This window comes from Xiphophorus maculatus, chromosome 20, assembly GCF_002775205.1.
Source record: "Xiphophorus maculatus strain JP 163 A chromosome 20, X_maculatus-5.0-male, whole genome shotgun sequence".
NCBI lineage: Eukaryota > Metazoa > Chordata > Actinopteri > Cyprinodontiformes > Poeciliidae > Xiphophorus > Xiphophorus maculatus.
Window position 1 is genome coordinate 7,089,272 of NC_036462.1, and position 26,624 is coordinate 7,115,895.

Sequence of the window (26,624 nt, forward strand, 5' to 3'; positions counted from 1 at the left end):
AGTAACCTAAAATAAAAAAACATACTTGTATTAAATGAGAATTTTTTTTATGCATTCCTATCCGCTGCGCAGTTAAACATGATGTGTAGATATAATCTAATTTTACTTATTAGATCACTGCTGACATTTTCAACTATCATTTTCCTTCTTTAGTGTAAGGTCGAACAAGTTTGTATTTCCTTGAATTATTGGATCTTGTCGCAAAATATTTATTCAAATAGCCAACCTGCTATAATTAAATATATATTTAATTATATTTATAATTAAATATATAACTGAATTAATATATATATATAAAACGTTTTTCAGATTATCTGATGCTTGCAGGGTTTGTCCACCAAGTGGCAGTATTGCACAACTGTAATCAAGCACCCGAGTTTGATTTCATTTTTGTCAGCTTTGTCAGTTTTGTAATTACTCAAAGGGCCATCATCCATCCATCCATCCATCCATCCATCCATCCATCCATCCATCCATCCATCCATCCATCCATCCATCCATCCATCCATCCATCCATCCATCCATCCATCCATCCATCCATCCATCCATCCATTGCCATTATAGATGCTGTAATAACTTTGTGGACATGTGGCTAATTTATTTTACGCTCTTCCTTGGACAGTCATGGGGAAGCAGCTTCCTATCCCTAGCAGTCGTTGGATGAGAGGCACACCTGCACAGATCTCTTGTCCATTAGAGGGCAAGACATGCTCTAATTAAATTGTGTTTTAGTGTCTATACTCTTGTGAAAGTATCTTATTAATTCATATAGCTCATAATCTGAATTTCGCAACTCTAAATGTCAAGTTTCCTATGAAGGAGGTGAACATTACTTTTCAAAGAAAGTATTTTTATCTTACAGTCACCCTTAAATGCTAGGAGTCTTCTAATAATCTTGTCATGATAGTATATTGGTCAGAAACTGAGTCTAACATAAAAGAAATCTTTGTAAACGTTTGATTTTTAGGAAAGCAAAAAACAAACAAACAAACAAAAAACATCTTTATAATTACTCTGACAATCAGCAAACTGACCCAAAACAGGAAAGGCTTAGTGTGAGACGGCAAGCAAAAGTGGTTATATGTCTTTTTATATAGAGTAAATAAATGTCTGGTATCATTTATAAGTGAAAGGCAGTAGCTGGAATTGATTCACACTTTCAGTTTATTCTTTTGCTTAAACAAATGCATGAGCTGAAGCACGTTGCTAGAAATCTTACACTAGGTGGTACTGCATTAGAAACACAGATGAAAATTGTCATTTTACTTGAATTTCACCTCATATTCACCTCAATTCCTAAACAGTGTACTTTATTTCCTCCTCAACCTAAAATGAAATATAAGCTGTAATCTGTAGCCTTAATTATTTCCTTTGCTACAAAGAGCTGACCTCACATTGCTTTGACTTTCTCTGTCTACTTACAATATCACACACTTTACATGGAGGTGTTTGGATATGGCGTCTGTGTTCATATAGCTCAACTCTTGAAATTACTTGGGCTGTTAAACTTTAAAATCCAGGGATTCACTGTGTTCACCCTGTGTTTGTTTAATGAATTATTTACATTCAGTACATTTTGTGCCAGAAGTAGAGACATGACATTTAAGCTCCTGAACTCATTACTCACTTTCTTAGCGAAAGGTCAGCTATCCAGTGTACCATGAGAACAGACTGTGTTGTTTAGCTTATTTTTTAAGACTTTAGGATTAATCGAGTACAGTTAATCTGACCTTATAGTACCTCAGGACTAAGGGTAAAATATCAAGTATGGTTTAAAATGTGATGAAAACATAATAGCATTTCTGTCTAATGTTAGACATTCCAAGTGCTGTACACATTACTCACAAACACATTTATACACATGATTCTGTAGTTCTTTGAGGCCTTGCCAGAGGGCTCTGGATCAATCTGTGTCAGGGAAAGAAGCGAGAATCTAAACCCCACAACTTTCCAATTGCAAGACAATAGTTGGAACTCTTCTCATTGAAACACGGTGATAATTTTGCTGTTCATTTGGTGCTGGTGAAACCTCTGGACTTTTAAAACCATCTTCCTTCACTATGCCTTATGTTCACTTTCACCAACGGAAGAACCACTAAGGCTCTCAAGGCCCACTTTAAAGATTTAATCAATTAAAAAGTACATTTTCAAAGGACACAAGACAACATGTATTTTAAAAGTGAAATCTCTATGTTAATTATTTATTCCTCTTAGAAATACATCTGAAACAAATAAACTGAAGCTGCAATTTCATGGAGGCATTCAGACAGTTTTTAGTGAAAAACTATGAAAATCAAAATCAGTTTGCTTTTCATCATAGTTGAGTTCAATCTGCAAGCTGCTGTGTTTGAAGATGTTAGCTACAGAAAAGAGGATGTTGTAGCTCTCTTTCTTTCTTAACTCCTCACTGTATTATTTTGTAATGCAATGCTGGATTCTAAGTCCAGAGGACAATCCACCATGGAACAAACTTTGGTGCAGAAAAAAGCGGGTTTCGAAAAGAGGTACATCTATTACCTATAGATGTACCTCTGGATGATGGTGGGACAATTTTGCTTGGATGATTGGTGTGTAAAAGTTCTTTTTTTCCTGTTGTAGAAAGTCTATTCAGGTCAACTCATTAAAAACCGGTCTCTCTGAACAATGTGTGACAAAATGACTGCACCAGGCTGCACAAAGTACTCCCTCTTCTGACATCTAATCTACAGTTAAGACCAGAATCATAACACTGACATTTAGATTTAAACTACGGTAATCTAATTTGATAAACACACTGCTGACTGAAGGTATTGTTAACATTTTGGAGTGGCCTATCTAAAGTTCTGACGTGAAACTCGGTAAGATTAGAGTGATGACATAAAATGTTTCAACCTCACAGACTTGAAGATCATCAACTAAGATAAACCATCAAAATATCAGTGGAAAGCTCCAAAAAGCTCAACGGAAATACAAGAAGTGTTTGATTGCTATGATCCTACAAGGACTTTTCCTCTGATTACCTAAATATAATGTAAATAAAAAAGATAATTTTTGGTGAAACGTGATCCTCCTTTTAAGCTGTTATCTTATCTTTTGAGAAATTTTGATATAATTTCCTATTGGAAAAAAACTTCTTTCTTGAATGAAAAATAATTGTATAAGTAAATCAGCCAAGGGTTTACATACTTTTCAAATGAAATTATGATCTCTATTTATGATCATAATTCCCTCTTATTTCCCCTGAGACTGACAGAGAAAAGTCTAATGTGAAAACTGTGAATTGTCTCTAGATGCTGAACTTCCTAAGAGACCACTGAGTTCATTGGAAATCTACATCTCAACTTTATCCCTCTGAGCACTGAGTGCCTGTGTGGTTGTGTTCTCCATCCACTGCTTTTCAACCTGATATCAGAATCAGAATGAGCTTTATTGGCCAAGAGTGTGTGCACAAACAAGGAATTTGACTTCAGTTTTCAAATTCCTTGTTTGTGCACACAGTCGTGGCCCTGCAGATAATAGTGACATGAGATGAGAAGGTCATTGGATTGTCCTCATGCTCCAACCATAATCTGTATGGGAACTGTTGCAGTAAAACTCCTCATCATCGTCTCCAACAAACCTTTTGAACTGATGCCGTCAGTAAAGGTTATCACAATATCTAAAGAAGAAGTACCAATCTAGAACACAATAGCTTGACTATTGTCTTGCACTTGCATTATTTACTGTGTATTTTATGTTTTTCATCTGAGTTTTTTTTTTACCCTAAGTTGCTGTAGATCCAGATTAATTGATTGATTGATTGCTTTCTTTGGTATATCTTGCTAATGCAGAGTTGTACCCAGTTTGTCCATCAAACCTGACCTAACTCTTTGATTCAACAAGGTTGAATCAAAAAATTCAATCTTGTTCAATCAGCAGCAACTGGCCAAGTTGCTGCTGATTTGTTGGATGTACTTTTCAGCACACTATCACACCACTAGCAGCAGCCTGAACTATTGAAGCACAGCAGGAATGAGCAATGAATTCTTACCCTACAATGTGGAGATTGTGGATGAAATCAAGACTGAATCACAGATTCTGTGTTGTGGAAAGATGTAAAGAGCCTCTTTGGTTATTTCTGTTTCTCAGACCATTTTATGTGAACCTGAAAGATGATTATTTGTAAAAATTTCAGTGAAGAAGTAGTTTCTGAAATAGTTACTTACTCCTGTTGAGTTTCTCTTAATAAAAGTCACTACTGCCAAAAACAAACAGCATGTTTCCCTTTTAATCCATCCTGATACTTGGTTCTTAACCACACCTAATCAAATATCCAGTAAATATAAGCACACAACTGTCACTGATTGCTGTCATTGTCTTGCCATTCAGTACATTTGTTCTGAGATAAATAATATTTATATTTATTCAATACTGATTTGCTTTCTAATCTTGCCTGAAGGTTTTGATACTCAAATGCAAAACAATAATCTCTTTATTTAGTTTCATCTTTGAAGCTGCTAAAACACCAAGATAATTTCACTTCAAATTACAAGTTTAAGAATCAAGAGTCTTCTGATATTTTTAAAATTGATTTATTTAGATGAATGAAATATTTACAATGTACAGAAATATAGGAGAAGCATACCTACAATGATATATATATATATATATATAAAAATACGCATTAGGGATGGCACTTATATACATACATATATATTTATATATAAAGTTAAAAACAGGGAATAGTATAAAGTAATCAGTATCTAAATGTCAGACATTTCAGGACAGCTGCCTTGATACAATATTCAGTCTGTAAATTAACAACTGCTCTTTATGTCTTTAACAGGTTTACATATTAGTTTTAAATAAGTATGAGGTATTTATGGCACAAAATTACAAATATTTCTGTTTTTATGTACACAGCAGCAATGCAGGGAGTCACTGGACCATCAGGAGTAAAATATTTCTTTTGTTACGTCCAGGGGAGAAGAGCATAAGGCCTAAAAAGAGAAATAAAAGGAGGGCATTATTGGCAAATAAAAAAACAAACAAAAAAAAAAACACATGTTGTCCAGATTTTCTTTTCAGTTTTACACTGAAAAGAAAATAATTGTAAAATTTGATCTGTATCATTCTTACAGATCTTTCAAGTACTAATTTTAATATCCTTTTTGCAATAACTAAGCCAGTGAGGTGTAGAAGTCAGCGCCTGGTGGCCAATAATAGGTACTGCACTCTGAAGCACACCCCTGCAACCTTAATGCAAAAATGTGGATTACTTCCGTCTTTGACAAATACTGTCAAAGGTTTTTTCTAAGAGTACAGTAGCAGAAAATGAATATAATATTTTAAGCTCAAGAACTATTGAAATATCTATTATTTTACATGTCAGAGTTTTGACAATTAAACCTTCAGAAACAGGGCTGACCCTCCTGACTTCCCAATTGCTTTATGAATTACACAACAAGGTCATTTCAATGAACTGGTACTGCACATTGGAATGTAAACTTTTTTCTTCTCACCTTATCTCCTGACAAAGGCTACTGGCAGTTCTCTGTTAGGAACCAAAAGTCCAGAATGAATCACATCAACAGGCTCATTGTCTGTTGCCACGATCTCGTAGTCTCTGACCAACTGCGGTAAAGAAAAAACAAAAATGCATCAAGGGCGGAAATCTTTTTTTAGGATAATCTATGGCTGACTGGTTTAAAGTTGCTAATGGAGACCGTACCCAGCACATGGCCAGCTGCAGCTGCAGCTCCGCCAGCCGTCGACCGATGCACATCCTCTTCCCGATACCGAAAGGAACATGAGCGAAGGGGTTGATGGTGCTGTTCTCCCGCAGCCAGCGCTCAGGCTTGAACTGCTTTCCATCATCAAAATATTCCTCATTTGATCCCAATGCATGGCAGTTAATCATTAACACTGTCTGTAAACAGAGAACAATAAAAGATAAAAAAATATGTTCCAGCTCTGGTTTTGTCACTATTTTAGAGACAGATCATTTGTGTTCCTAGAGGTTGAGAGTAAGTGCCTTGTGCCAACAGAGTGGCCTTTATATGTGCCAATTGTTCAGACTAGATATAGACTGAACAATATCTGCCCAGATATTGTTCAGCGTGTAACCAGGGGTTTGAGGCACGTTCCAGACAAGTAAAATGTAAATGAGAAGGTAATCTCCTCATATAAGGTGCACTGAGAAGTAAGCCACTTACTCCTTTGGGAATGGCATAATCTCCCAACACAGTGTTTTTGTCCAGGGTCCGACTGGTGAACGGAACAGATGGCGACAACCTGTAAGAATTAGAGAAACAAACAAACATTGGAACATGACTTATTGCATGTCACACAAGCTTAAGCTGTTTAACAGAAGCCAGACATGCATAGTGCTTGTTGAGGTGAGAATAATCTGCTATCCGAGGTAATTTACATTCCCTGTGATGTGTGCACGGTGTTCGCCTTAAATAACCCGCCCCGGCTGCAACTCTTGTGACTGCATGAGAAGACGGGGGGAACGTGTGTGGAACAAAGGCAAAGGAAAAATATTTGAACGTGACCAAAGGACGAATTTAAGCTTGGTAGTCATGCCACCATCTGACCGCCAAAAACTTCCTTGAAGCTTGTTTTTGAGGCAGTCATGTGTGTAATTTCCTCCATCCTAATCTTGGTGGTACTGGTGGGAATGGTAATGTCAGAAAGTCTGAGCATGTAAGCTGTAACTCTTTGAAAGGTGATCAAGCAACCAAACATCTGAACATGATATTACCTGTGTGAAGTTGTTAAAGTGTGTAAATCTGAATGACATTTTAGATGACTTCTATTAATACAAAGCTAAGTTGTATCAGCTGAATTAGTTTAAATGATTGGGTGCAGCCTATAATAGGAGGGAGTGTGTGAAGTATGTAAACCACTGCAGGTATGAACACTGTGTTCCACCTTGATCTTTTATTATCTGCACTATGGACATCCCGACCCTGGCTACATACATACACTACGTTGCAGTGCTGTACCTCATAGACTCCTTCAAGCAGGCCTTGAGGTAGGGCATGCTCTTGATGTGCTCTCCACAGGGGTCTTGGTCTGGAGGCACCACATCTCTGATCTCCTGCAGCAGCCTCTTCTGAGCAGCAGGGTTACGTGACAGGTTGAAAATAACCCACAGCATGCTGTTGGCGGTCTGTACAAACAACAAGAGAGAACAAAATAAGAAGGGAAGAACAGAACACTTGGTACAGCAAGTAGCCAGAGCATTCCTCGGAGCAGCGGAGGAATGTTTGTGGTCCCTCAAAGGCTCCTCATTTACTTCCCCTCTACATTTATTTTGCGCTTTGGAATGACAATAACTGCAGGAACTGCTTGCGTAAGAGATTGAACTTATTGTCTTGTATGAAATAGGCATAAGTTGAAAACACATTAATTGCATCATGCTAATTAATGTTAGTGTTATACACAAGACTAATGGAGGTTGAAAATGTAAAAATGACAAAGAAATTGGGATAAAAAAACTTATAAGCTCTTTTCTTTAGAAGATTAAAGTGATAATTTGTATCATAAGATTTAAATAACTTGGGCTATTTGCTTAGCTTCCCAAAAAAATGAGAGGTAAAAGGCTGACTGGCAATAAAACATATTTTTTTCAACTTTAAGTCTTCACTGGTATTTTCTTTCTTTCATATGTCTGTGCTGACAAGCTGCTGTTGAACCATTATCTTCAATAAAAAATAAATATATATAGATATATTTATACTAATTAAATTTTTTGTAATATTTTACTCTATAAAATATATTTTCTAGATATATAGATATTATTTATTCAATTTAGTTTAAATTGCACTATTTTGTTTTTAAAGAACTAACTCTGTTTCACACAAGTGAAAACACAAAGACATCTGTTTCCTGTTCTAGATTTATTTTTAAGTTGTTTTTTGTTTTATGCAAAAACTGTGTTGGGTGTGGAAAAGTGTGAAAATACAGTACGTTTACCCGTTTTGTGACTTACTGTTTCGACTCCTCCAATCTGCAGTTCGGTGATGGAGGCATACAGCTCCTTCTTGGAGAGGCGGCTTTGCTGCAGGATGTCATCGATTAAATCATCCGGATCTCTGTTGGCATTCCTCTCCAGTCTCTTGTCAATGTAGACTTTGGCTGAGCGAATACAGAGCAATCAATGGGTGAACACAAGAATACGCAAAATGCTGCTCACACACAGGAGACGTCATTTACAGCCTGTTCTCAGTCATCGGTGACAAATGATCACTGTTTTCCACTTTGATGGGGAAGTGAATGGAGAAATTCAAAATAAAACTTCCTGAATGAAGACAACCGTCTTTGATATATTAGATACTGGAATTCAGTAAGTCTTCCCGAAGCTTAGTTTGTTGCAAACAATGAAAGAATTTTGTTTGATAAGTTACTTTTTGGTTATTTTTATCCTACAGGACATTTGTTTCAGCGTGTGTTTGATCAACTTTTTGTCTCTGTTTTTTTTGCAGCTATTGGAATATATAGTGTGATAGGATACATTTTATGAATACTTGCACATTAAAATATATACTTATAGTTTCATCCATTAAACTAGAGAACACAAGGTCACAAAATATACAAATTGAATTGTTTGCAAGAATAAAATACTAACAGAAGGATTGAAATGAGCCTGAGACAGGTTTTAGGAAAATAGGTTAGCTTGCTTCACACATCCGACAAAAGTTAACCATCAGACACATCACTTAAGGTCTAGTTTATAGAAATATTTGGCATATTTCTTCACCCCAGGTCAGGCGGTTTACTACAATGCTGAGCCGTTATTTACACAGAGTGCCAAGTCCGCAAAACACCAAGACAGCCGGTTCAAATCAAACCTCCAGCCCGCCCACTTGCTTATTTTCCTATCTATCATCTGACTGGAAGTGAACTCAGAAAGGCTTGTGTGTCACGTAGAAGAGGAGAGTATTACGTCAAGTACAACAGCTTGACAAAATCAGAGCAGTAGCTTGCACTGTGCTGGTGTGATTTGTGTGTTTGTACCTGTGCTGAAAATACAGTCCCATGCCGCGGTGTGGTCCTGCCACGTTTTGGTGTTGAGCTTCTGGTGGAGCTCCACAGGTGTGATCATCATCCTACCAAATGTTCTCATCATCTACAAAGAACAGAAAAAGAGGAAGAAAGGGATCAGGCTTTTTCATCCTCACTCAAAGTCTCTTACTCAGTCCTTTTCAAGTTTCCTTTATTTATTCTTGAACCCATTTTTTCTTATCAGACTCCCACTTATAATCTCTTTACTGAATGATAGGGTGGGTTTGGTCATCAATCTCTAAATAGATGAAAGTAGCATAGAATTGCTTCAACTCTGTCTGCAGTCTAGCCTCCTGACACGAACCTGATGAACTGTGATGTTTCTTAACTCTCCGGGAGAAAGTCAGCTGAAGAGCGTCTCACAGATCATCACAAATATCATCTTCTAACCTTCAGAGGCACCGAGAGAGAGGCTTGATACTCACTGTTTTCACAGCTGTGATGAAGTTCATGGCTTCCTCGTTGACTTCCTCCTGCAGAAGACCAAATCGGTTGTCGTACAGGATGAGACAGATTGCTGAGGGCAGAAAAATGAGCAAAGGTTTAGAACATCGACCAAATTTGGATACAGTTAATTCGAAATGAAGTTCTGGATTTCATTTCTATTGCTAATATTAATTCCAAAGTATAATGTCTGTTTTTAGAGCTATTTCCCATAAAACCACCAATCCCAACAGAATGATATAATTACTTTTTGAAGCAGACAATAAGAAGATATTTGAGAATTGTATATTTTCATTCATTTTTTAAAAGTAAATCCAAACAGTCACTGTTTCATCAGGTTATCACATTTCTTCCTTTCTACTTTTATGTTAGCAAAGTGAATTGTGAATTTTGGAGCAGAATTAGATTACGGTTGGGTTCAAAATATTTAATTTCCTACGCATTAAAAGAGACTTAAATGACGTATGAACAAAAGTTGTTTTTTTGCAGTCATAGTGAGTGTTAGAATAAAAATAACTTGACTTACTCTCAAACGACCATTTGTTCAGTTCGAAGTACAAGTCTTCAATCTTCCCGTTGTTGCTTACTTTTCCAATCCTGTCAACGAAGTCCATCAGCACCTGTTTCCAAAAACAAAAAAACCCATCAGTGGATGATCGCAGAAACGTTGCCTTAAACCAAGACCTGACCTGTAGTCCCACCTGATTTATTTTGCCATCAAGCTTCACCACCTCTGTCGGCTTCATGAGTTTCTGCTGAAACGCGCTCCTGACTCTCTGCCAGTCTTTCCCCTCCCTGCGAAGCAACAACAGAGCGCTTTCAGCGTGTGCGCTTCTGCTTCAAACTGCGCGCCGTGCAGGCGGAGGTGATTTCAGGAAACAACAGATGATGGGGTCGCAGGTCTACTTACAGAATGAGGAGTCCGTACGCTTCGTTTCTCAGGTCTCTGTATGCTTTCCAGGGTTTGATCTCCAGCCTCTGGGGGTAATTACTCTCCTTTCTGTAGAGCGCCTCCAACAAGCAAGGAGCGCCAATGTGCACCGACTCAAAGGATCCCAGCTTCGTCCGGAAGATCTTCCCGAATTTCTTATGATAATCAATCTGAAAATAAGAAATTAGTCATTGAAATAATTATAAACGGTTAGAGAAAATAGGAAAAATACCGACTTTCATCAATTAAAAAAAATATCATTTAAGGAATATTATATAAAAATACTCTACCAGAGCTTCATGTTGTCTGATCAGGCCTCCTTTTAGAAGGAGTTCCACCAGACTGCCGACCAGGGGCCAGTTGGTTGGTCCCGGGATCGCGTCCAAACTCTGCGCCTTCAAGGCAGCGTGTGGGCACCGCGCAGCCTCCACAGCATCCTTCTCTTCCAGGACGCACACGGAGGATGTGGGCTTGAAGTGCTGCAGCCCCACAGACTTCTTCCTCAGCAGCTCAACAATCTGAGGAACTTTTTGGATCTGCGCCCTCATCCTGAATCTTTGGCTGATGGCAAACTGCCGTTTCTCTGCCGCAAGCTTTCTGAGAGGGAGCGCTCTTTTTCTTAGAAGTGTCACACCTTGCAGCAATATATATACTCTGAGAGTGTTTATTCCGGCCGCGCACCGAACCAATCAGGGACAGGTCCTCCATGGTGTGGCTGTCGAGCCCACAATTCATTTATGGATCCACGTTGAAGAGGATCGTATGACCCCAGATAGACCGTGGAAATGCCCTCACCCCTCCTCTCCTTGAAAATAAACAGCAGCGGAGGTGAGGCGGTTCGCTTGAACCGGGTCTCCCAGCGATTAACCGAAACTCTGGCAAAGCAAATACTACTGCCACACTTCTGCGCCTGGCAAATATTTAACCTACTGGAAATTACATGTTTGCTTTGAGTCGATTTTAATTAGTTCTGATTGGCTTGCAGAGTTTTTAACTGCGGAGTTCTTCCAGTTGAGAACCATTTATTTATGAATGTAGGATTTTGTACATTTTCCATTTATTTATTTATTTACCAAAAAGCAAAAAGTGACGGAAATATGTTTGATGTAAAGCATCAAATCCACCGATTAAATTGGTGCAGTTATTTGTTACATTTTATTCTGAAATTCCCACAAGATGACTGTGCAAGGGAATCACGCTCTCTTATCCATCCATGGACACGCATGCTTCTAACTTGGTGTGTATTTAAACCCTTGTCATCCCAACTAATATCTAAGTTAATCAAAAAATTAAAACTGGACTTTCATTCTTGTTTTTATGCAAGTCTTTACATACTTTTCTTTAAGTAAAGTGCATTGGCCTTCAAGAAAAGTCCTATCAGAGACAGTTTGAAACACAGATGCTGCCTCCTGAGAGCTGGCATAATTTAAATAACATGTAGGGGGCCTCATGTTGTTACCCTGTAAAAGTGTTCACTCACAGACACTCAAGTGGCATCAGAATAACCTTGAACTCAATGTTTTTCAGCACTATTCATGTGTAACACACACACATTATTCACCCCTCCCACAGAACAAGGGTAAAAAAAAAAAAAAAACAACCAACCCACATACCCATTAATGAACAAAATGTTCCTTTGCTCCCCTCTCAAATTCAAAGCACACTACTCAATATTGTATTACATGATATGGAGCAGCTTTAGTAGTTTGTATCTTGTTTCAGTTTATGTTCAAAATACATAACTCATCCGTTTTGATGATCACAAGAGCCGTAGTTCAAAAAGTTGGGAAATAACACTTTGATGAGAAGATCAATACCACTCGAAAAATGCAGCAGTTGGGTTGGAAAACATGGGGGGAAACAAACTGTAACTGTACATGCATAACAAAATCCTCCCACACATTTCTGGTATTTACTCAAGCAACTAAAGGACCCGGATAACACTGCACAACCATCTTCCCACTGAGTTCAACACCTGATGGACTCCATAGCAATCAGAGTGGATGGTAGCAGAGTGGCAAAAAAATTAAACATGCCAACCTAATGAATTTAGACTATTTTCTAGTGACTAAGTGCAGCATTTATTTAAGTTCTGCTACAATCATGATGAAGGTAGTGAAGGCTTTTATGATTCCTTTTGTAGCTTTTACCAGTGTAAGCCACAAATTCAGGTTAAAACTGTTCAGTGCTCAACTTTGCTGCTTGTACTCTACATTTTTCAGTCTAATTTGAAAAAGGAAATGTTGCAATTAAATATGAAATATGACAGACAAGACACAGAAGTTTCTAATGAGTATTTTATGAGTCAAGTATTTTTTACCCCATTAACTCTCATGATGGCACCATCCTCATGAACCCTTTTACCTACATGCAAGTGTTTTAAGGGTGACAAGCAATAAAAAGTAGGCTATTTTATAAAACTCTGAAGCGTAATTCTTTATGTTCTTCACAAAATGCTAAAATAAGTTTATCTACAAATTCTAGATGCATCTTTAAATGCATAAAAATATTAAAATTTGTATGTTGAAATGGTTAGAGTTAGAATCCGCCAAAGTTGCACATCGATTCTGTTCATGACCTTTATGGATAGAATTTTAAGGCTGCACAAAGGTGTTGAAGGAATCCATTTTGGTGTCTCAGGATTGGGTGATGTTCTGACCTTTCACAGCAGCAGTTCACAGACCAAGTGTGCAGCTGCGGGGATGAAAATGAGCACCTGAAAATCAGAGACCTTGGTATTGAGCCAGAAAAGAGTAGATGTCTTACCACTTATGCTTCATTTTGAAAGTCCACAGAAGCAGCTTCTTTTTTAAAAGGTTTCATTGGCTCTGGTGGCCTTTATTTGAAAGTAGTTCGACAGGAAACAGGGTAATCAGAGAGGGGGAAGACATGTGGCAAATGTCGCCAGGCCGGGAATCAAACCTGCGACTATCGTCACAAGGACTAAGGCCTCAAAACGTGGGTCGTGTTTTGCCCCTGTGCCACCACAGCACCCTCAGAAGCAGCTTCTTTTCCCTTAAAGAAAACATTTGTTCATTGAACCTCCTCCCCCAACAAGATTTCATTGATAAGAGCATTCATTCACTCAGGTCATGGAGAGATAAGGTATATTCCAGCATTCTTTGGAAGAACGGGTGATTCATTGTGAGACAGACAATCCTAAATGCGAACTCATGGCTAAATAAATAAGTTAAAACTACCAATTAACCTAACACACATTTTTGACCTATGAGCAAATATCTATGTATTTTGAAGACACCTACTAGTAGAGTATAAATATAAAACACAAAAATGGAGTCAAACCAATCACACTACTGACTCAGTTAAAAACATGCAAAATTCACATTTTACAATAGTGAATGCATAGTAAATATACTGAATTTCTTAACAAAAGTCAACCTGCACGTTCTAGGCTAGACCATCTCGCATCAGTTTTTCACTTATTGAAATCTTCACTTTCTTTCACGGACTTTTTTACAAGTTTTAGCGCAATGAGTTTTGGCAATGCTGCAGAGGTAGTGCAAATCGATTTGGCCAAAAGACAGAGAACACGCTTTCACACGATGTTCTCTGTAGGCAAACAGGACTGTGCAACAACATCCTCCATGACCTTAAATAAAATGAAAGACTAAAGGTTTCATTGCGATACATGTATGTTGGCTGTCCATTTGTCCCAATAATCGTTAACGGGAGAACACAAGATCCAGTTAAAATCAAACAATTTTGGCGTTCAGATTATTTAATCTATTTACAAATCTTAAACTATGTGTACTAGACCAGACCAGCTCCAATTAGCTTTTCAGTGATCAAATTCTTGAATTTTGTTCAATGCCTTTTGTAGACGTTTCAGCACAATGAGTTTTGGCAATGCTGCAGAGAGGTGGTGCAAATCAATGTGAATGTAAGAGAGAAAACATGTTTTCACATGATGTTCTTTGTAGGCAAACAGAACTATGCAACAACGGCCTCAGTGACCTTTAATAAAAGGGAGGGATTAAAGGGTTTATTGCAATATATTTATGTTGGTTGTCTGTTTGTCCCATTCATTTTTATGGAAAAACAAGATCCAGCTATAAACTGATAATTTTGGTGATTAGATTACTAATATTAAATCTATTAGTATAGAATGTTTAGGAATAGTTCTTTATTTTGATTTCCTTGCTTGTTTAGCAAGAGATATGAACAGCCAGTTCCCTCTTACAGTCTTTGTGTTGGGTTAATTTTTTTTATCTATTAGTTAAGCCTTGTATAAGTATTGAAATATCCAAATAGACAATCTGTAGCTGCAACTTTACAGCGTTAGGAAGGAAGGAAGCAGAAGGTTTTATGCTTGCACAAGCAAAGAAATCTATCAAATTACCCAATCCAGCTCACCATTTTCAGTCTTTCTAGTCAGGTTTATTTGGATGACGATACTTGCCATATAAGTCTTTTTCTTGCAGGACTCTGACTTGTCCCGGAACAGCCGGAGAAAGGCACCAGCTCCCTCACAACGCTGCATGGACAACTGGGTATAGACAATGGATGGATGACTAACATTTTATACTTATCAGCAAATGAAAGCATAAATAAAGAAAAAATAGTCACTGAAAAGAAATGTCAATTTTTAGGCTGTATTTGAGGACACAATTACTTTATTCTCAGACTTTTGCATATTTAAGTAGATCCCCCACCACAGCCCTCTATATAGAGACTGTAAGAAATATTACATTCGTAGCAGCTATGTGAATTAATTTGCTCAGTGAGAAATCAATAAAGGTTCTAACAAGGACAATTGCCTTTTTGTTCATGAGAGTACAAGCATGTGGTGAAGATGTGACATGGGAGAACAGCGTTGAGGTGTTTTTTATTTCCCTGCAGGAGACATCCTCCTCAACTCTGCCTTGTGCAAGCCGCTCTGTACACAGATGTACACCGAAAAGAACAGGACAAGAGGGAAAAACAAGCATGTGCAGATGCCAGCTGCAAGGCTAATATCAAACCATAACAAGATAACTTGTACAAAAATATTGAAATTATATAACCCAGTAATGATGTTCTCCAAAACACATTCTTCTCCATTGACTGAAGGGATCACTGGTCTCCTACTCCCTTCTACAGGATAGAGTGGGTACAGTAAAATGAGTGAGATAAAACTGAACGAGGGGAAAAATGAATAGCTTCTTCTAGGCTATGGTGTAAGTGTGAGCACGTTTATTTGCTTGTTTTAATTTAGCTAAACATTTTTCTGGGTCAGTTTTGTTCAACTCCTTTTGTTTTGCGCCATATTTTATATTATAGCGTTCATTAATATCAGGTAATAATGAACATAAAATAAAAAGCACCTCATCAGTTAACATATTCAAATGTTAAGGTTTTGGTTTGAAAATGGTGTAAAATTATGTAAAATTTGAATCACAACAGCATTGAGTGCTAAGAAGCTTCGGATTTTGTTGACATGAAGTACATGATGGCGATAAAAGGACAGAATGTTCGAGTTCTGGTCTACTTGTTCCTGTACCAAAATGTTGTTTACCAAATTTAGTGGTGATTCGGGTGAATTCCAGAGGAGGATTTATGCTGCAGGGACTTTTTCAGTGAACACATTGAACCGGACGTTTGTGTGAAATTCCAAATAAAAACGGCTGCGAGCAACACGGGGCCAGTAATGCTTTCACCTTGGTTCTGGTAGGGTATACCTGCCTACGGCAACCTTGATATGTGACCCACTGAACAGGCAGTCTTTTAATATTGATTACTGTAGGGGTCAGTTGTGTGTCTTTCTTAAATTGAGATAAATAAGCTTAGACATTTCTCAAATTTCCCAATCAGCCATAGCTTCAATGCATGCACCAGACAAATATTATGACCCAAAGTTGTACATTTCCACACAGACTGATAGGTCAGTGAGTTCAGCAATTGGGTTTAAAGTGGAGGCTCCGTTGTTCATGGGGTTCCAGGCACATGCAAAGAAAAAACACAGCCATGCACGCTCACAAAGCTGTACATTCATTCGTGAAAAACACCAACACATGCATGTACTGTACGTGGCAACAGACCACAGTGTTCTCAGAAAAATATAATACGGAGGCCACAGAAGAAAGAGATTAGCTGGAATCCATTGTGTGGATGAAAACACAATGTACAGTTAGATCAGCCTGGGCTGTTGTAACGCCACTGACCCAGAATGTTGGGTGGCCCCTTCCTCAAAGCCCACCCTAACCCAGAGACTGAAAAATATTTTTCATAGACCAACGGTGAAATAATACAGAGTTTTACCCCACCACATCCTCCAGCCTCTACGTGTTGAGCCTCTTTCTAAACTGACTTGCTGTGAAAGAATGAATCCTTCATAGAAAAAAACAAACAAAAAAAAAACATTCAATAATGTTTTAATTCTTTTCACAGATTCTGTCAAATAAAAACTCTAATTCTTGGCAACTGAAAAATGAACAGAAACACAATCCTATTGCAGCTGTTGTCTCGATGTTTCGTCATTAAAGTGAATAGATTATTGGCTTTGTCCAGAAAGTAGGTCGTTTCAGGCCAGGGCTGCAAGGAAGGATACTTCCGTGAACCTGATGACCTCTTCTTATGGACTGAGGCGGCTACTCCTGTGGAAGGGAAGACAAGCTCTAAATCTGGGGCAGGATTCCCTGAATGGCTGCCCGTGTCTTCTCTTACATAATCAAGTCAAAATGGTACAATAATAGACTGAAAAAGAGTAAAGCTTATACCAGATCTGAGTTTTAAAGTTCAAGTATTAATATTCAAAAACAATGGCATATGCTGAGTCAAAATCTACTATAATTTCCTGGCTAAATGTGTGTGCTTACTATAGCATAATTGTCATGGTGTTGCTATAGCATAAATTTTTATGAGATGTAGTTGCATCAGAGGTAACCAGGGCAATCTTCTGCTCCGGATAGAGGTCATGGAGAGCGTGCACTTGAGAGAGCCCTGTGGTCCCTGAGAACAAAACATCCTGGGAAAGATCACCCAGTACACTAGAATCTGACTCACAGTTCCACGTTCAACAACTGGGCCTGCAAAAGTACAAAATCTTACCAAGTATTTTTGGTCTAATCTCTAGTTCCAATATATTTGTACAATTGAATTAAGACAAAACTAACAAGTAACTTTTCAGCAGGATATAGGACCTTGTTTTAAATTGAAGAAAAAGTAATGATTCCACTGGCAAGTTTTTTTTCACTTATACCTTGGGAAAATGTCATGCAATAATGTGAAATAATTTGCCAGTAGAACTGGTAGCTTACTAAGCTGGAGTTAAGCATTGACAGAAGTGATTAGATCTAAAGGCGAATAGATATGAGAACACTTTTACAACATTATTTACCTGCTCATCCATGCAAGGTCGCAGGGGTCGACTTGTGCCTATCTCCAGCAGTCTGCGATGGCCTGTCCAGGGTGTAACCTGCCAATATGATGCACCGTGGACAGGACAGACTCCACCATTCTCTTAAGACTTTTGGGGCATACATACGAAACCTCCAAAAGGGAGCTGCCCAGGGGACATCTTCATCAGATGCCTGAACTACCTCTGTCAACAGCTTTCAGTGCAGAGAAGCAGCAGCTCTATTCTGACTTCACCCCAGATGATGGATATTTCTAAAGTTGAATTAAGCTGATGAAATTCATTTCAACTGCCTATGTCTAAGAGCTTGTTATCCATGTCTCTTGAACATAGGAGAGGGCTAGAAGATAGAGGCACTGGTAAATCAAGAGCTTCCCTTTCTGTCCCAGCTTTCTTTATCATGACAGGCCACAGTGAGACGTGTTACTGAAGACAAGACCCCAGTCCATCAATTCATCTTCTGCTCCTGCTCACTGTCTGAATTGAAGTGAGAGTAGAAAAACAAACTCTGTCATGTCATGTCATGGACTTTAGCACTGGCAGCAATCATGGACACACAAAAAAGTTTGAAGGGTTTATTGAAATTATTGTACACTCGGTAGGTCCTTCTGGGTTTATGGCAGAGGCCCAGATTAGCACTGAGGTATGGAAGTAAGTGATTGTCAAAAATGAGAAATCATTAATAATGTAATAAGAGGATGGATCTTCCTGTTGGAGACAATGAAAGAGTTTCAGAGAAGATGAGTATTATCCACATGGTTTGAGGTTGAAAGGTGGTGGTGAATGGGAGTTGGTTTGAGAGAAAAAAAATCTGTCATCTGCCTCAAGCTAGGTTTATTGTTTTGGCATGGGTGCAAGGGGCCAAGTGCCAATCATACTCCTTCACTGCCTCTTGCAACTCCTTGTTGTGCACCTGCAAATTTTTTGCAGTGCCATCTTTTAATCAAAATGGTGCTCTTGCAGAATAGGTTCTGCAAGGACACTTGAACAGTCTGTTCAACTGTTCTGAACAGACTGTTCTAAAAACCATAAACGCTACCTCATACTGTGCATATGTGTGAGCTGTGTAGACTCTATGGACAATATCCATGAACAGTTGAGATTTTATAGTCTGATGTATCAATTGCCTAAACTTCTCTTGACAAATTCCTTCTTTTCTAATCTGAATGGATACTAGCAAATTTGTTGAGTTAGTTGGGTACCTGGCCCAGTTTTTCTCCACCACGGCAACAACCGAACAAGTATCAATTGGCCATCTGGCTGATGTACGACTTTATGACTGACTCCCCTGACTCTCAGCTTTATCAGCTTGGTGAACACCTTTTTTTACCGAGCAGTTTACTGAATTTATCTTTGCGCAGATGTGTTTGATGGACATCCATGTGTTTGATGGACATCCACTTTGAGTCCACAGTGAGTCTGCTTTGAGAACACACGGACCTCTGCGGAATGAAGTACAGCCAAGTAAGTTGGAGATTTAACTCAGATTTTAACCTAGCTTTACTCAGTCTTCAGGGACTCTGCTCCTCTTTCTGCTTCTACTGATCGGGTTTAATAAACTGCAGCTGCCAGTCACCTATAGTAGTGCGAAAAAGTGAGAAGAACCAAACTTACACACTCATGATTGATGAACTAGTAAATCAAGATCATTGACTTATTAGTTCAACTTACTAGTCATAGGAGCAGTGGCCTAAGACTGTAGATTAAGTCCTAAAGCTACTCAGTTTAAGTATCAAGAATTACTCTTCTAATTTTGGAAGAGTAAACCAAAAAACATTTGCCGTAAAATTGTAGGTCTTAAATTATTTTTGAAAGAACATGAGAGTTGGTGGGAGAATGAGTTTATTTTTTCAAAGGTTTACAGGTATGCATTCCTAAGGATACAGGCACAACTAGCTCAATTTTATCTACTTAATGAAGGTTTTGGAAAATTTTGTTTTCATGCTTATTTCATTATTATATTGCAAGAGGACATTCTTCACATTCTCCAGTGGTGAGGCACCAGGGTTGAGAGTCCTGAAGTCTGATGAGCCAACAAGTACAAAAATGGATTCGCTGAATTGCTTACCAGATGAACTCATTATCAACAAACATTGGCAAAAGATTTAGCTTTCAGACTTACGTCAGTTGCTGTTATCATTTTCCAAATTCTGACAAAGAGTCGATTAAGCAAGAAAAACTACAACGCCTGGGGAAACATTCCCCAGTCTCACATTTCCGAAAATGGTGAATAATATTTTGTAAAAAAAAAAATCTATGTTGATATTTTGCCTTTGACAGCTTTTTTCATAATAAGATAAAGTGTATTATTATTATGAAAAGCCGTGATTGTGCAACCCGAACATGATAACTAGTCAGACTGAAGGTATTTTAATCAGACTAAAACCAACTCAAATCTTAGAAATTTGCTGTTTGTGCTAAAATGGCACCTCATATTGCAGCCCAAGTACTACACTGTCTTTGATTTTTTTAAAAAATATAATTCACTTATGTAAATGTTTTATAAAGTGTTGTATGTGAAACAGTGGCCTTCTTCAGGAGTTGTCTTTATAACGGAAATGTGTGGGAGATGTTGTGAAGCTTCAGCAAAGAAGTTTTTTGAACTTTGCAAGCTATTATTATCTACCAAGTAAAGTGGAAGAGCTGCTACTTCTCAGCAGGATGACCAACAGGTTTGCACATCCTGCTGCTGGCATAGGAAATCTGGCTCAGTGAATCCATTCCTAATGCTTGTTTGCATTTGCCAGTCTTTTATTTCAGCAATGTAAATCAAGTGATGGACCTCATGGGAATAAAACAGGTATTGGAATTTGCTTCTGTATCAACAGAGGTAGAATGTTTGGATCGTCAAGCAGCAAAGCCATAAATATGGAGCTGAATAGAGCGGTGTTCCTTGACCCTGATCCTCAAGGCATTCTGCTCAGCACGTTTCAGGAGTTTCCCTGCTTCAGTTGATGTCTGATTAACAGGCTTTTGCTGAATTGCAATCAACTGAATCATGTGAGTTAAAGCAGGGAAATATCTGAAAAATGCGGAGCAGTGTGCCTTAAGGACCACTGTTGGGAAACACTGGAATATGGGTTAGGGTCAGTGACTCACATGTCCTAAATCAATGTTTCTCAATTCCGGTAATCAGGGACAGTAGCCCTGCATGTTTTAAGTGCTTCCCTTCTGCCACACACCTGACCTGAATACAGAAGTGATAAACAGGCTTCTATAGGACTTGATGGCATGGAGAGGAGGCCATTTAATCATTTGAATCAGCTGTTCTGGAACACAGACACATTTAAAACATGCAGGGCAGTGGTACCTGAGGACACACTGTCCTAAATTCTCCACTTGTGATGTTCATCCTTTTGGTGTGATTGTTCTGACTACAATTTAGAAACCTGCTACTTCAGCATTTAAATGAGAGATGAAATTTCTCAGCCAAAAACTTAGTCTCAGTAAAATTTGCTGCAGAGTTTCTCAATCATTGCCAACATCAGCCCAACAACAATCTCAACCAACACATTCACTTACGGATGGATGGATGTAATCAGTACTAGATATCATTTTTGACACAGAACTCAACAGGATGTGGACATGTTTTATTAATGATAGAAGGTCAGGAGGACATCGCATCTCTTTCTCCTGCTTTGAAACTTGTGTTTACCACCCGGCCCCAGTTTTCACTTGGGCTTTGAACTTTTCCATAGACCTGTGTGAAGTTGCTTTTTGCTTAATGACTATTATTACATCTCACTCTATCAGATCATTGAATGACAATCAACCTACTGCCCTGACTTTTGAAGCCATGGCAACATTCTTATGACTAGTACTGATACACCTGAAGGACATCATGGAACACCTCCTGTTAGAGGACAAGGCAAACAGCTCATTGGACAATGAGGTAAACATGGTCTTTATTTCATCCTGCATCAAATCAACAACCCAGAGTTATATGCAAAGATCATTGGGCTTTGTATACTTTAGTTCAGAGTTCAACACCATCACTCAGCAAACTCACTCTATTATGCATATTCCCAACCATCTGTCAATGGCTTGAGTCAGTGGGTATGGTGAGCTCCCTTCTGACCCACTGAAAATCATGTCTGGCGTTCCTCTGGGATGTGTAATCGTTCCACTGCATCTCCACAGACCCAAAGTGTCATAAAAGAAGCACCTAAAGGACAAACTTTAACTAAAACTCACTTAAAAAAAAAAAAAAAAAAAAAAATTGGCAGCTTCTTCTAATTGTAAATATGGCTATGCAAATAAACTTGTCTGAAAGGTAGATTACACGAGCTGCTTGGAAGTCTGTGATCAAACACAGAAGACAGTGATTACACTTTGACTGTTTATCTACTTAATTCAGTTAAAAAGATTTCATTAGCAGGTTCCAGTACATGTGATGCTTACATTGCTCGCTCTGTCAGTTTATGAGATAAGAGTAACTGGGTCTTCAACCTGCTGAGAAGAGTTTCTCACTGGCTGATTGTTTGAAATTCCCTTCTTTTTCTGATTAGTAGCTTAAAAGACCAAAAAGACATACAGAGGGCATTGTGATCTCGAAGACACTTATAGTTTTGTCCTGGCCTATTTCTGCATACACTGATCCAGTAGTTTAAACTATTGGAAAGGCCAGTTAACAAAAGAGTGCAACAAGTGCAGTAGTATTTGACTGGATCAAAGTTCACTTTGAAATACTTACACATTTATAAATGGCAGTGCCGAGTTGTTACAATGAACATTATGTAATAAAAAACTGCTTGTACTTACTTTTTCAGATGAATTACTATTTTTGCAACATAAACATTTATTTTTATCATGTTTAAAACCCAAATTAAAGATCAAAAATATAAACTTTGTCATCTGAAGAAATCAAATATTCAGTCCTCTGTCCAGCTGATTATATCACTGACATTCTTGCATAGATTTTGACCTCAAACTTGAATGGAGAAAATTGTCACAGTTCTGACCCCCAGGAAACAGCGTACCCCCATAGCTGCATCAACTCATTGCCCTGCTGCTGTTATCTTATCACTCTAAACATGAGCTCTGAGTGGATGTCATCTTGCACTGCTGTCCTGTCAGCCCGTCTGCTGGTGGACATCGAAAGAAGGCCATGCGTGGCAATACACAGAGACGTTTGCACAACAAAATTAACAAGAAGGAAAAATGTATAAGACTGACTTAAGTGAGCTTCAGGTTAGTTAGTGATAGAAAAGGTTTTTTGCTGAATTCTGTGTTGGAAAATAAGCAAATGAAAGTTTCTCGTATGGTTGATTCCTTTGCTGACGTTAAAGCAAAGCATGCTTAGTAAATATATTTATGTATTAGTATTAGTATGTATTAGTATGATTGTTGCTGCTGTGTGGTCAATAAAAGTTTTATCTAATAGATCCAAATGCTTTATAGATAAATCTACTGCTTTAAGTTATAGTAAAGCTCAATGTCGTATTTTGTTGGCAGATGTTAGCCATAGAGTGATTCCCATTATATTTATGTTGTGGTTTATTTTTTAGCTGAGCAATTTGTTTTGGAAAAAGTATAAGTTACACCCTGTTGCAAATAGGTTGGTGCAAGTGCTGCAAACAGCTGGCTTCACAATCTTCCTCAAAGAGCCACAATCACAACCTCTGATAGCATGGTTGTCAATTAAAATCGACGGCTATAACAGCCCTGGAATAGGCGGGGGGTGTAAAATTATTTAATTCCCTTAGATGGACATAAATTGCGTATTTTATTTCTCAGCAAGGACAATCAAGTCTGAAGAGGGAACTTTGAATTTTTTCTTTGAAATTGAATTTTGTGCTTTAAAAATAAAGAAAAGTTTCTTTCCTGTTATGCCAGATAAGGATTGCCACGGTCGATTTTATGAAATACTTTGATGCTTCCGAGCTCTGACTGAGCAGTTTTCAAAGTTCCAGTGTGTAAATTGTAATATTTTGGCAAAAAAGTAATCCGGTATTCAGAATATATCATTACAATGAAACAGAAATGCTTAAAATTTTGACAAACCCAAGGTGTTTTTTTACACACACACAAACACACGCACACACACGCACACACACACACACACACACACACACATATATATATATATATATGAATATGATTTTTCACATTCAGGATATTTTATTCCCATTTCTCCAAAAGAGAGCTGTAACAAGCTGCAACATACTTGGGACTGGGGCAGAGTTTCACAGTCAACACAACACAGACACTGAACATTTAGCCAGGGTAACAACGGAAAACAATGGAATGGAAAGTTTGACTCATGTCAGAATGGTTCAAAACCAGACACAAATTCAAAAGTAATTCTGTGGCAATATACAGACACTCTCAGTTCAGTCTAACTGAGCTTGAACTATTCTGAAAAGAAAATGTCTAGGTTTACAGAGCTGGTATAGACATAAACCAAAAAACATGGAGTTGTAATTGTAACAAATGGAACTTCCACAAAATGTGAAAGTAGGGAAGCTAAAAACATATATATGCCACACTTTTCAGATTTAGAAAACTATGGGCTCTTTTTCTTCATTTTCAGTATAAAGCAGTTTTCAGCATTGGTCATATCTCAAAATAAGACATAGTTGTAACATGACCAATGATTTTGCATTGCATCTCACAAATTAGTGAATAACCCTTTAAAAATAAAGCAAGTGACTAGAGCTGAAGCATAAATATTTACCAGAATGGAGAATCTCCAATTATCAACTATTTGCATTTCTGTTCTTGTGAAACAGAGATTGTGTTTTTCAGATAAAAACAGAATTATGTACATATTTGCAGCTATGCAAAGCACTTTATCTAGCCAAATATCAAGCGTATTCTGGTCTACTGAAACAAGTAGCGTTTTGTCTAAAAAACACGTATCAGCCTATGAAGACCAGTGATTTTTTTTTTCAGATATGTTGAACTTAATATACATTTGTAAAAAATTTAAACAACAATCAAAAAACTAAAGCGACTTTTTGTTAAAATGTAATAATGATAAATTAGCACACTCACTCATTTTTTACCACCTAAAATGGCTAAAGTCACACACAGACATATCACATCAGGCTTAGACGATAAGAACATCATTAGTCAGCATTTTGAAGGAAGTTTGTCTCTTTAAACCACATTTAGTTTGATATGCTTCAGACTGATAAAGTGGGAGTTAAAACCCTAAAGAAATGTCAATAGAATAGAATAGAAAAGGCAAAGAAATATCTTTTATTGTCTAAGAGTTGGGACATCCTGGTATCAAGAGGCACATTTCCACTGCAGGTACCATTTCATGAATGTGGAAAGTTTTCTGGGGTAGTTTTTCTTCCCCCTGCGCATCCCCTGCAAGAACCAGGGTGAATCTTCTCAAAAAATGTACGTAGAAATTAAGCCCAATACCAGAAAAGTAGGACTTTTTGAATGGATTCTGAACTAAAGGTAAAGCTTGAACTCAGTGAACCCCAACAATTCACTCACAGACATACAGTTTTCACAGCAGCCTTATAGGGGGCGACGATCTACTGGTTTGTTAAATGTCTACCATCAGTGCACCAAAACTACGCTGATAGACGCTGGTAGACACTTCATGTTTTCCTTCTCCTGCTTAGGACCCAATCCACAATTTTCAAAGCCACTAGGTTTATTGTTGCTGTTGGTATACACAGTCTGCACTGTCACCACAAAGACTCCAGACAAACCCTAAATACAACATTTTAATGCCTTCATGCTTTGACTTAAAAGCAAACATCCAGATACAGATAATTAGTAGTCTATCCAGCTTATGGAAAAAATAAAAAATAAAATAATCATTATGTTTTTATTGGACAAGTTGCTTCTGGTTGGTATCTGCTGATTTGGCAGTGAAACAGCTTAATTGTTGTTTCTAAATGACTGGCCCACTCAGCCTGATTTCACCAAATAAAACTGCTACACACAGATATGTGCACATCTCACTTATCCTGTCCTCCCTTCATCGGCTTACTGTGCACTATATAATTAATTTCGAAATCCAAATGTTGCCTTCTAAATGCCTGAATGGTTCTGCTCCTCTCTGCCTCTGATTTACTCCAGCCATGTCTTCCTTACATCAGCTGACTAGTAGCTTTTAGTTGTCCCAAACACTGGGCAGAAATTTCATTAAGGTCAAACACTTTCTTTCCCTAACGCTGAAATATGCTGTCTTTAAATATTAGATAGAAATCTTAATTTAAAATTTATAAGTCTCTTCTAAATTCACTTCTTTTATTAATAGTCTTTGAGCTGACATAATCTTTTTATTGTCTCTGTCTACTGATTATGCTGATGATTCGTCAATTGCTTGGATAATAAAACAGTGGGCCTTCCTGCAGATTTTTCATTTTACCACTAAAGCTGATTTTGTATGATATTACATTGAAAAAAATATTTACAAAGTTTTTTTAATATTAAATGCAAACTGTTTATTAGCTTAATTAATTTTCTGAAGATGTTGTTTTTTCATCAAAGAGCCTTTTTTGAGTTTGTATAGTTAACAGTTAATAAATTACTAAATTAGTTGACAATTATTTCAATAATTGTGACTAGTCATGTTAAACTTTTCAGCCCTATCTGTTCAAATCTCGGATTTTATCTGTTTTACTTATCTTGTTTTTATATAACAACAACACTGAATCAGGAGACCTGAGTTCAAGACCCTTTTGGAAAATCTGTTTGTTTCTTATTTTTCCACTTGCTTGAGTTTGTGTGCAGACATGCGTTTGTGGTCAGCACTCTCACCGTGTCATCACAAACAGCAAATGGTGAAGTTTTATAAAGTTTAACATTTTCACATGAATCCAACATCAGGTTAACTGATGTGAAGTGTGTGGATAGGATTAGTGTCAGGCAGCTTTCAGTTCACTTCCCAAAAGC

General features: G+C 37.8%; 1 protein-coding gene across 1 annotated transcript; it reads right to left on the reverse strand.

The window, feature by feature from the left end:
• Positions 1–4,534: 4,534 nt before the first annotated feature.
• On the reverse strand, positions 4,535–11,128 carry LOC102225814 (1,25-dihydroxyvitamin D(3) 24-hydroxylase, mitochondrial). Its single transcript, XM_005807540.2, has 12 exons — positions 10,696–11,128; positions 10,385–10,575; positions 10,176–10,269; positions 10,001–10,094; positions 9,456–9,547; positions 8,983–9,094; positions 7,958–8,103; positions 6,969–7,135; positions 6,174–6,252; positions 5,690–5,887; positions 5,481–5,592; positions 4,535–4,958 (listed from the first exon to the last, which is right to left on the reverse strand). The coding sequence occupies exons 1-11, from the start codon at positions 10,951–10,953 to the stop codon at positions 5,482–5,484; spliced, it is 1,542 nt and encodes a 513-aa protein (XP_005807597.1). The 5' UTR covers positions 10,954–11,128; the 3' UTR covers positions 4,535–4,958; position 5,481.
• Positions 11,129–26,624: the final 15,496 nt, after the last annotated feature.